The following is a 12,121-nucleotide window of genomic DNA, read 5'->3' as shown; positions in this document are numbered from 1 at the left end:
ACGAGTATGTCATGCTCGTGGCAGACATGCTGATTGATTCGACTACAGGATATAAGATTGTATGTTTTATGGATGGATATGCTGGATATAATCAGATTTCTCTGGCAGAGGAAGATATTCCAAAGATCGCGTTCAGATGCCCAGAGGCAGTGGGAAGTTACGAATGGACGGTAATGCCTTTCGGGTTGAAAAATGCAAGGGCTACATATCAGCGAGCTATGAATACCATTTTCCATGATCTTATTGGGTAGTCAATGGAGGTGTATATTGATGACGTGATAGTGAAATCGGCCGACTTCAGCACACACTTGGGTGACCTCGAGAATGCCTTTGCTCGGATGAAGAGGTACAACCTTAAGATGAATCCAACTAAGTGTGCGTTTGGGGTATCAGTTGGGAATTTCTTAGGATTTTTGGTGCACGAAAAGGGAATAGAAATGGATGCCAAGAAGGCCAAAGCAGTCCCAGCAGTTCAGCCGCCTCGAACCATCAAGAAGGTTCAAAGTTTCTTGGGGAAGGTAAATTATTTGAGGCGATCCATATCGAATGTTGCAGGGAAAGTAAGACCCATTACTAAGTTGTTAAAAAATAAAACAGCCGATTTGGTTTGGGGTTCTGAACAACAAGAAGCATTTGAAGTGATCAAACAGGCGCTATCAGAACCCCCTGTGTTGGTTCCTCTAAAAGGTAATCGACCTTTAAGATTATATATAGCGAATAGTCTGGATGTGGTGTGTAGTATCCTGGTCCAAGAATGGGACAATGGAAAAGAGAGGGCTATTTACTATTTGAGTAAAACCCTGGTAGGGCCTGAGTTAAATTATACCATGCCAGAAAAAATATGTTATTCTCTAGTGTTCGCTTGTACCCGATTGGAGCATTATATCCTGTCAAGGGAAACTGAAGTAGTCTCCAAGGTGGACTTGGTTAAGTTGCTCTTGCACAGGCTTACCATGCAAGGGAGATTGATGAAATGGGCTATCAAACTGACTATTTTTTCTTTAAAATACAGACCTCTCAAAGCAATGAAAGGTCAAGTGGTGGTTGACCTATTGGCAGAACTTACTAGAGGTGAGTCCGAGGATAATGAACTAGTACCTTATATAAGAACTAACCCTTGGCAAATGTTTTTTGATAGATGTCGGGCAAATGGAAGATCACGAGCAGAAGTAATATTGAAAGGGCCTGACGCACAAAAGGTTCTGCTACAGCTATAGATGGAGGAAATGACTCACAATTCGGCTGAGTACGAGACATTGATTTTGGGGCTAAAGATGTTGGTGGCAAAGAACGTTCAGTCGGTCGTCATTTACGGAGATTCACAGTTGATCATTAACCAAGTCCTGAGGTGGTACGTATGCAATTACCCTCATTTACGTCAATACAGAGATGTAGTGCACCATCTATTGTCTAGAATTGCAGAAGTAACCGTCAAGCACATCCTAAGAGCAGAAAATCAGCAGGCTGCATGCAGCCAGGTTGATATTGGAAATACTAATATTTCTGCAGATTGGAGAACCAAGATTATTGCTTATCTGCAAGCACCAGAGCCATCAACACATGTGGGGGTCCGCTTAAAAGCTTTGCGTTTTCAGTTAGTGGAGGGAGTGTTATATAAGAGAACTATAGATGAGGTTTTGCTGAGATGTTTGGGTCCAAAGGAAGCCTTAGAGGTGATGCAAGAGGTTCATAGTGGAATGTGTGGAGCACATCGAGCAGGTCTTAACATGAGATGGGCTATTCATCGCATGGGTTTTTACTGGCCTAAAATATTTGAGGATTGCATCAAGTTTGCAAGGGGATGCCAAGAATGTCAGAGACATGGTCCATTGAACCATCTGCCATCGGTGGAGTTGCAGGCAATGGTTAAACCATGGCCTTTTAAAGCCTGGGCACTTGACGTTATTGGTAAAATCCATCCGTCTTCATCTAAACATCATTCATTTATTTTAGTGGCTACCAATTATTTTACCAAATGAGTCGAAGCAGTTCCTTTGAAGAATGTGACGCAAAAGGAAGTAATTGATTCGTACTCAATCATATCATTTACCGATTTGGCATTCCATATACTCTCATCACTGATCAGGGTCTGGTGTTCACGGGCAAGAAGTTTATTGAATTTTTGGCAAGTTTTCACGTGAAACTTCACAATTCATCACCTTACTATCCACAGGCCAACGGACAAGCTGAGACAGCAAACAAGATTATTATAAATATCATTCGGAAAATGATAGAAGGAAACCCCAGGAAGTGGCATACGTTGTTACCCCAAGCTTTATGGGCTCATCGGATCAGTAAGAGTTCGTCCACATGATTTTCTCCTTATCAGCTCACGTTTGGCCAGGATGCGGTACTTCCAGCCGAAATCAACGTACACACTTTCCGAGTGGCTTACACTAGTATGGACTACACGATGGAGTATCAGCAAAGTATGATGCAACATCTGAAGACAGTGGCTACAGAACGTATGGAAGCCTTGGAACAAATAATCCGGCATAACGAAGTACAAGCATGATATTATAGGAAGAAGTTGTCTCTTCGAACTTTTTTGGAAAGAGATTTAGTATGGAAAACAATATTATCCACGTACAAGAAAGTTGATAGGATGGGTAAATGGTCCCCGAATTGGAAGGGGTCTTTCATCATTCACAGAAAGATCGAGAATGGGGCTTTTATTATTGTGGATCAGGAAGGAAAATTAGTACATGAAAATATTAATGCCAAGTATCTAAAAATGTATTTTCCTGAAAAAAAAAAAAATGTATTTTCCTGTCTTTTTAGAGCACTGTCATTGATTTTTATTGCAAGAGATCTAAGAACCCTTCGAGGGTTTGAACCCACAGGAAGGGGTTTTATTTGTCATCCGAAAGGGTGACACAAACGTGATCATGTTCTGGTTCTAACATCCCAATTTGCAGTAACCATTTCGAGTTCCTCGTCAAAGAGATCTTCGAGGTCGGGGCGATAACGATCTCATTGGTCTTGCATTTCTTGAAGGTCTTTTTCAGTGCGAACTTTCATATCTTGTAGAGAATGACGTTCTCGCTCAACAAGAACGCGCAATCCGGAAAGTGTTGATCTTTGCTGATAGAAAATGTTGTTCTTGTTAAGGTTAGGGAGAACGGCCATGAAAATGTTGCTCAATTTTTCCTAAAAAATTGAACGCAGTGTGACCAGGTATTCGGGCTTAATTTCAGTCGTGTGCGAGCTTATAATAATCCTCCTCAGCGACCATTTTACCCATTCTTTCTTGTTTTCGTCCACCGACCCAAACTTTAAATTTTGCTTTCGTATTCGGGGGTGGTGGCGAAGTTTCTGTAGAGCGACTGCATCTCCAGCGAGCTGCAACTCTCCGCTGCGTTCAGCTTATTCTTCATCTCCTTGGATGAGTAGCGGAGCGGCCATCCCAAGACTTGGTTTATTTGCCTTACCGAACAGTCCACCAATTTCCCTCGGATATAAGTGCTCTTGGGGCTCTCTGTTTGGCTCATGTTGGTGTAGAGTTCCCTCATCGTACTACTTGGCAGCCAGTACTGCCTTCGCTTCCTTGGCGGAGTCCTTCTTTGAAATCTTCTCCGATCGAAAGGCCTTCATCTTTTCTGTGGCAGCTTGACGAGTGAACTCCTGCTCAATTTCTCTTCTACTGAAATCCTTCAGCTCCGCGTAGTCCAGCCATCTGCGCTCACCGGATATATCAGGTCAGTCTCATCTATATACTCTAATCTCAGGCAATCCTCCGGGAACATTGGGATGTACGTTCTAAATTCAATGGATTTTAGCCTCCTAAGCTCGCTCCAATCCTTAGTCAGTTCTGGAACTCTCATTCGCTTGTAATAAGTTTCAGGCACTGTTGGTTCAACGAATTCAGCACCTGAGCTTCTTTCCAACACCTTCCTTCCGTCAGTGGATAATATCCTCTTAATCCTCCTCAAAATCTTCGCTTCGACCTTCTTTATTTCCTCCTTCAGACTTCGCTTGCTTATTTTTGGATCTATTGTGATGGCTTTCAGATAGCCTAAGGCTTATTAAATATTTTCTTATGAACATTGCGCAAACAGAATAATCTTAAACATGCAATATTAGTTCCAACATGGATAAAAAATCAACTAAACATGTAGAAATATCTTAATTTTCGTTGATTGGAACCTATTTCCTCATCTCACAACAAAACTAAACACTCCATGGAAGGTGTCATTGTGAAAAAGGGAGATCAATCACGAATATACAAAATCCATGTAAAAGTGGAAAATCAATCCATAAAAAGTAAGAGTATCCGATATTATATCTAAATCCAACAGATAATGGTCTCAGATTCACATAAAATAAAGGTACATAAGTTTTTGCAAAAGTTCAACGAACAATAAGTTTTCGCAAAAATAATTTTTGATTCTGCGCTATTGACTATGAAATAAGAAGAATAAACCATGAAATCAAGTTATATGATCACGGAGACCCTAGATCTTACCTCAGATTTTGTTAAAATCGGTTGGAAGACGAAGATTTTTCAAATTCGTGAACACGGAGAAATGGCGGTTTCTCTTTAGCGTACTGAAGAAGTTAATTCTAGGATAAAAGTGGAAATGACGGAGTGAAAAGGGTATTTATAGAGGAGAGTTCTTTGCTCACTTAATGGGTGATGTAAGAGACAGACAATTCAATTTCTAATCAGTCCAGTATTATTATATTAATATAAAGGCTTAAGGGCGGGATATTGGGCGAGTGAGCGGTTAAAACAGCAGTTCTAATTTTCCTAAGTATGACAGACAAGGGATTGGGTAAATTGTACTGGGTGAGCGGTAACACTCATCCGGCATGTATCAGGGTGAAACAAGAGAAATAAAGGTTGGCTTGGGTTAGGCTCAGGCTAGAAGTTTAAAATTCTACCTAAGTTACTCTAGAAAAGCGATAACAAAGCAATTAAATTTTACTCTACTGAAAGCGATAACTGCCTAGGAAAGAGATAATTCTAATCCTATGTGAAAGCGTTAGTTTTATTCCTATGAAAACAAGAAATTACTACTTTATAAAAGCAATAAAATATGATTACGAAAGCGATAAACTGCTACCAAGAAAGCAATAAAAGTTTAACTAGGAAAGGATTGAAGAAAGTAAGTAAAACTTTTGGCGGATATAAGATTATGAAATTCTTGATCTCAGTTAAGTTCTAATCACGGAGCGAGCTTTTGAACTTCAATCAAATCAATCTCTGCTTCGGCCTACAGCAATACAGTCCCTTCAATATACGGTTTCACTCTCGCTCAATTGTCTAGGAATGAATTGCTTTCCCTCAGGTTATCCACATTATTGATTCTTTTGGCTCCGCTTGGCAAAACTTGTCTGACAACATATGGCGCAGTCCACCTAGATTTCAACTTTCCTGGGAATAAGTGAAGCCTAGAATCATAGAGTAAGACCTTAGACCCCTCAGTGAATTGTTTCTTCTTCAACTTCTTGTCGTGATAGAACTTCATCATTTCCTTGTAAATCTTTGCACTTTCAGATGCAAGATACTGGAACTTGGTTGGATCAAATAATCGCTTTGCGCACTTCTTTTGGGTTGGCAACATATTAAAGTTCAAATACTTGATGGCCCTGTACACGCGATTTTCGAGTTCCAATGGGAGGTGGCATGCTTTCCCAAACACCAACAGGAAAAGGGGACATCCGAATTGGTGTCTTGAAGGTTGTTCTGTACGCCCACAATGCATCATCCAATTTTTCAGCCCAATTCTTGCAACTCTTGTTGACTGTGGTCTGGAGAATGTGTTTGATCTCTCTATTAGAAACTTCCACCTGATCGCTTGCTTGTTGGTGATAGGGAGTAGTTAGATGTTGGTGACCCCATACTGTTGAAGGCAAGATTGTAGCGCCTTATTCACAAAATGGGTGCCTTCATCATTGATGATAGTCTTCGGAACCCCAAATCTCAGAAAAATAATGTACTTTAGGAAGCGGATCATAGAGTGGGAATCTTTAGTAGAGAGCACTTGCGCTTCAACCCACTTGGTCACATAATCCATCGCCGCTAAGATATAATGCTTTCCATTTGAATTCAGAAAAGGTCCCATAAAATCTATTCCACATACATCAAACAATTCCAAAAATAAAATTCCAGTATGAGGCATCTTATCTCGCTTCGAGATAGAGCCTAATCTTTGCCACTTGTCGCAAGCCTTGGCAAAGGCATCAACACCTTTCTATAGGGTTGGCCAAAAGAAGCCATACTACAAAACTTTGGCCGCTGTGCACTAGCCAGCAAAATGCCCTCTTACATGGGATCCATGACATTCATTCAAGGTCAACAAGACTTCTGATTCTGCTACACAATGACGGATAATTCCATCAGAGCCGATGTTGAACAAATAAGGTTCATCCCAAAAATAGTTCTTTGCCAAGCTGAGAAGACGCTCATTTTTCCTTAAAATTGTGTGAGTAGAAAACTGTCCTGTGGCCAAGAAATTTGCTAAGTCTGCAAACCATGGCTTCTTAACCTACACAGGGAACAATTGCTCGTCAGGAAAAGAATTATTAATATCTAGGGATCTGTCCTCCGGTTGTCGAAGTCTACTCAAAGATCATCAACAAAGTTTTCTTTCCCTTTTCGATCATTGATTTCTATATCAAACTCTTGGAGTAAAAGAACCCAACGAATCAAGTGGGCCTTAGTCTTCTTCTTCTCCATCAAATATTTGATCGCTGCATGGTCAGTGTGAACTATGGTATTGGTCCCGATCAGATACTGTCTAAATTTTTCGAAAGAAAGGACAATGACTAGTAGTTTCTTCTCAGTCATAGTGTAATTCCTTTTAGCGAAGTCTAGCATCCTACTGGCATAATAAGTGATATTCAGCTTGGACTCCACCTTCTGTCCTAATACAACACCGACGGCATAGTCGCTTGCGTCTGTCATCAGCTCAAATGGCTCGCTCCACACTAGTGCCGAGATGATGGGAGAGGTGATGAGTGTCTCCTTCAAAATCAGGAAAGCCTCCTCACATTCACTCGACCACTCAAATTTAGCATCCTTGCACAGCAGCGCGGTGAGTGGTTGGGTGATTTTACTAGAAGTCCTTGATGAAGCGACGGTAAAAGCCAGCATGGCCAAGGAAACTTCGTACTCCTTTCTCATTCGAAGGCGCTGACATTCTTTCAATTACACTCTTTGATCTATCCACCTCTATTCCGGAAAGCGATATTTTATGGCCAAGAACAATTCCTTCATTTACCATTAAGTGACACTTTTCCCAGTTCAACACAAGATCAATATCGATGCAGTGGAGTAGCACTTTATCCAAATTACTAAGGCATCTAGAAAAGGTCTTGTCATATACTGAGAAGTCATCCATGAGTACTTCAATGCATGAGTTTAGGAGATCACTGAAAATATGGTACATGCATCGATGGAAGGTCATTGGGGCGTTGTAGAGCCCGAAAGACATCATCCTATAAGCGAAAGTATCATATAGACAGGTAAAAGTGGTTTTTTCACAGTCCTCCAGTTTGATGGGAATTTGATGGTAACGTTAGTAGCCATCCAACAGACAGTAGTATTCGCAACCTGCAAGCTTCTTAACGCATTGATGTATGCAAGTGTTTCTCTCCATGGACTACATATATATATATATGTGCACGCGCTAAATCTCACCAAATTTAACTGACTAAGATTCTATCTTATCCATATCTTATCATTATCCAAATCTAGTTAGATATTATTTTATTTGAGTCATGGATTTCAGTTTCTCTTGGGTTGAACGATTAAGTTGTCTTCTCTTCCTTTAAACCCAAATAATATATATATTTTTGGGATAACACTTTGTAATATGATCGTACATAAAAGATCATAACACCAAAAAATTATTTCAACTAAAATGTCACAAGCTTAAAATAAAGATGCATAAAAAAGAAGGCACCCTTTATGAATTTATAAAAGTAATATAACAAATGAGAATAATCACACCAAGCAAGTACATAGAACTTTAAAATTGGAAAATGCATCTAAGAAAAAATTAAAATGGTGTCCTATAAGTTTTTATCAATTAACAACAATAGAAAACAAATAAAAAGAAGTTAATGGCCCTTTAATCTCACGAATAATTTCTTTAACAAGGTTAACAAAATAACATGAACCGCGATTTTCCCACATCAAACAAGAAGCATATATTCAATGTCAACAAACAAATAAATAAATAATCTTTGTATAGTCATAACAATATTGAAAATATTTATAGGAAATCTCGTAGTAGATAGACACATTTGGCTTTGTACTAGAAATGAATTTAAAGTTATAATAAAAGAAACATTACCAAGTGATGGTTACTTTTGACGTATAAATCTAATATAAATTTTAATTAGTTACTTATTAATAATGTATAAAGAAAAAAAAAAAATTACAAACTTATTCTACAATTGTAGACATGGTGAATTTTTTTTTCACTCTTTATTTACAGTATGCTCAAATTTTATTATTTGGATATATTCTTTTGTATATTTATTTTTATTGTATATTTTGAATTTGATGAGATCGAAATACTTATTTAATGTGATGCTTTATCTTAAAAATAAGTGTTGTAATTATTCTTTGTATTGTACTTATTTGATGTAATGTCTGATCTTAAAAAGTAAGACTATAGCTGCAATTATTGTGATAAAAAAGTTTACTAACAAGCAGAAACAAAGATTAATTACAATTAAGATATATACATAATGTGTTATATATCTTTTGAAATGAGTTTTGTTTGTTGGGTTGTTTGGGATGAATTCTGCAGATTTCGTTCAAACCATTCAAAATTCATTAAATTTCGAGCACGGTCACAAAAAGAGAACAAACTAAAATGACAAGCAGTCATAAATTTTTTGACGGAAATATATTAAGTCGGTATTAGTGTTCAACTGCCAAGTAATTTTCATATTTAAAAATAATGGTTTCGAAGCCAATAATATTTGTTATACCAAGTGAGTTATAACTTTGGAACTCAATTCGAAATAAAAAAAACCCAAATTAATAATCTCACACATGTTTTAATAAAAATATGCAACAAACAACCAAAATATCTAATCTTAATCCTTAGTTAACTCATTATTATTTTAATAATAACAATAATTATAATTTGGTTTATTTAGACAATATAATTTTTAAAATATAATTTCAAATGGTCTTTTTCCTTTAATTTGAAATATTAAATTCGACAAGTGAAATATCTAATTTAAGAAAAATCTGTATCTTTATTTCATTTTTGGCAATTCACACTTGGATTTCATCTACTATATATATATATATATATATGACTTTCTTTATCGTGGATATAAAATAGAATATGATATCTCAGATAACCTGACAGAAAAAGAAAATGATGTGGAAAGAATAAAGTGAATAGAGTATCCGCATTGCACATGCCCTTAGAAACTATAGCTACCTCTACCCTACCTATGAAGCACACACCATCACCACAACCCACAAACCATAATCATAGTCCTTCCGAGCAGAGGAGGGTCAATGGGTAGGCTGCGGCCGACAATGCCTAATACAAATATAGTTGCAATTACCCGATAAAAACTTTAGAGGCAAGAAGAAACAAAGAATAATTTCAATTAAGAAACAGACCTTATAAGTACAAAAATGTTGAGCATCATTTATTTTTGGAAAAAAGTCTTTTTCATTGGGCTTTTTTGAATGAACTGTGCATATTTTGTTCAAACCCTTCAAAATTCATTCAATTTTGAAATCAGTCACAAAATGAGTAAAAAAAATTAAAAGCAGTCCTCACAATTTTCAACTGAACTATAATTGGTTGGCATTAGTGTTCAATTGTCAACTAATTTTAGATATTCCAAAATAATTTTCTTTTTTAAAGCAAATAATTTTTGTTATACTAAGTGACTTGTCATGTTTGGATTTAATTCGAAGTAAAAATAAACCTCAATTAATAATCTCAACAAATGTAGATTACAATATAAATACCCAGCAACCACGAACATATCCAATTTCAGTCACTAGTTAACTTACACTGCTCGAGAAAGAGGCATTTGTGCGAAAGAAACGGCGCCAAAACCGAACTATATATATGCTTAAATGGCACAGTCATTAACGCACCATAAATAAAAAAAAAAAATTGCCTTTAGTCACCGAAATATAAAAAAATATAGACACCGACAATAGCGCCCAATTTTATTAATAATAAATACATTATATTTGGTCACGGCCTTCAACACTATTATAAAATTAAAAAAAAATATTTTTACGCCAAAAAAATTAAAAATAAAATAAATTGGCGCCACAGCTGCGCTAAAAAGTAAAATAAAAATGAATAATATATACATTGACACACAGTGGGCGCCACTCAATAAATATATATATATATTTTTGTAAAACCCGAAAACATGGCCAATAAACATTTTATAAATGAGCGCAAATTGGTAATTTAAATTTTGAATTCAGCTAATAATCATGAAAATTAAAAAGAAATCAACCAAACCAAATGAGATCAAAGATAACTAGAACATCATCCAGACCAATTTCTATCTCTAATTAATAAATATCCAATTCTCAAAAACAGATGAAAAAAACTACAAAAATAATATAATAACATTTCAAGACTCAATCAAATATATTTGTGCGTACATAGCCAACATATCATATTTCTTCTCACCTGCACAAAAGACAAGCTACATTAGAAATATTTTCAAATCTAAGATGCTAAATAATAAAATCATCTGAACCTGAAATGTAAATTAATTAAAGAGTCATTATTTACTTGATCATATGGTAGAACTAACTGAACATTCTGAAACTTCAAATGTCATGTTTGCTAGACTGATGGGATAATTTTTCCACCATATCATTTAATAATAATAATTAAAGTTTTTCAATTCTTTTATATTGATACACTACTACACTAGATATACCTGTTTCACAAGAACTCCGTGGGAGTGTATGCCAAGTTAGTTCTATAACTCTTCCCGTCCCGACTATTTTCCATCAGGCCAAAACTAGAGAGCCTCGGATCTTCATCCTATAACAGAAAAACCAAATATTAATGATGCCTAATGTTCGGGTGCAAACCCAAGTCTCACATCGAAAATTGTGAAGAAAATTCCACATCTTATAAGTCCCAAGTAAACTCCACTAGTATGAGGTTTTTTGGAGAATATTCAAAAACAAATCCCTGCGGAGTGGACTGGGTGGCATTGGGCATTGGTTGTGATTAGAGGCTCGCCTTTGTGACCTGCGGATGTGCCTTGTGTCGAAAGTTTCCTAGCGGTATTGGGTCGGTCCCGATTGAGGTGGTCAGGCAGCGGGTCCTTTTGTGATAGGCGGTACAAGGTGAGCATATGCAAATCCTTTAACCCAACAACAAGAAAGCATTATGGGATATCATAATTGTTTTGGTATGTCAATTTTATTTATTTATTTGTAATCTTTCTATCTGATATTCAAGATTATCACAACCCTGGTTTATCTGGATTCAGCTTCGAATATGCCTCAAGGGTTAGACTACTTGTAAGTTCAGGGTTAACAAATTAGGCAGTTCAAATGGTGCTATGATAAATTTCCCTGTTGTCAGTGTTGCACTGGTCAAGAACTCTATCAAACATGTTTCATAGAGAACGTATGGCAAGCAATTTTACCATATCAAATTTGATTTTCCTCTAGAAATAGAAAAATTCTTAGATTTCATAAATATGTGCTGTCCGAGATAAAGATAAGTTAGATTATCATGAGAGACATTTTCTATACCAATGACAAAATAGAACCTTAACACATGAAACTGCTGAGGGTCAGGCCATGACTGCTTCGAGATGCGCTTTAATTGCGACAAGCCTAGCTTTCTCTCCACTCTCAGAAACAATCAGATCACTGCTGAATCCATTTGTTGATCCACTTGGTGTCCATTTGCTGCATTAGCAATTATTGACCCTTAGATATTAAACCAGAGAGAGAGAGAGAGAGAGATCACTTGCAAAACTTATTTCATTTGTAATCGCTAGGGAAATAGGGAAAACTTTAAGGAGACAATCTCGAACAAATAAAATATTAACCTAGCTGTGCATGATCAACCACAAAATTTTCCTAGAACTCAAACTCAAGTCACAAACACTTATGAAGAATGTAAACTTGATGCAA

At 36.8% G+C, this 12,121-nt stretch overlaps 2 protein-coding genes across 2 annotated transcripts; both read right to left on the bottom strand.

Annotated features, from left to right (window-relative positions):
• Positions 1–5,258: 5,258 nt before the first annotated feature.
• LOC127244111 (uncharacterized) lies at positions 5,259–5,708 on the bottom strand. Its single transcript, XM_051264448.1, has one exon. The coding sequence runs from the start codon at positions 5,706–5,708 to the stop codon at positions 5,259–5,261; it is 450 nt and encodes a 149-aa protein (XP_051120405.1).
• Positions 5,709–5,825: 117 nt separating this feature from the next.
• Positions 5,826–7,129, bottom strand: LOC127244110 (uncharacterized). The gene is made up of 3 exons (XM_051264447.1): positions 6,644–7,129; positions 6,273–6,491; positions 5,826–6,197 (listed from the first exon to the last, which is right to left on the bottom strand). The coding sequence occupies exons 1-3, from the start codon at positions 7,127–7,129 to the stop codon at positions 5,826–5,828; spliced, it is 1,077 nt and encodes a 358-aa protein (XP_051120404.1).
• Positions 7,130–12,121: the final 4,992 nt, after the last annotated feature.

The sequence above is a fragment of the Andrographis paniculata genome, unplaced genomic scaffold (genome assembly GCF_009805555.1).
Source record: "Andrographis paniculata isolate CXL003 unplaced genomic scaffold, ASM980555v1 Contig9END, whole genome shotgun sequence".
In the NCBI taxonomy this organism is placed as follows: Eukaryota; Viridiplantae; Streptophyta; class Magnoliopsida; order Lamiales; family Acanthaceae; genus Andrographis; species Andrographis paniculata.
This window is presented reverse-complemented; position numbering and strand designations above follow the sequence as displayed.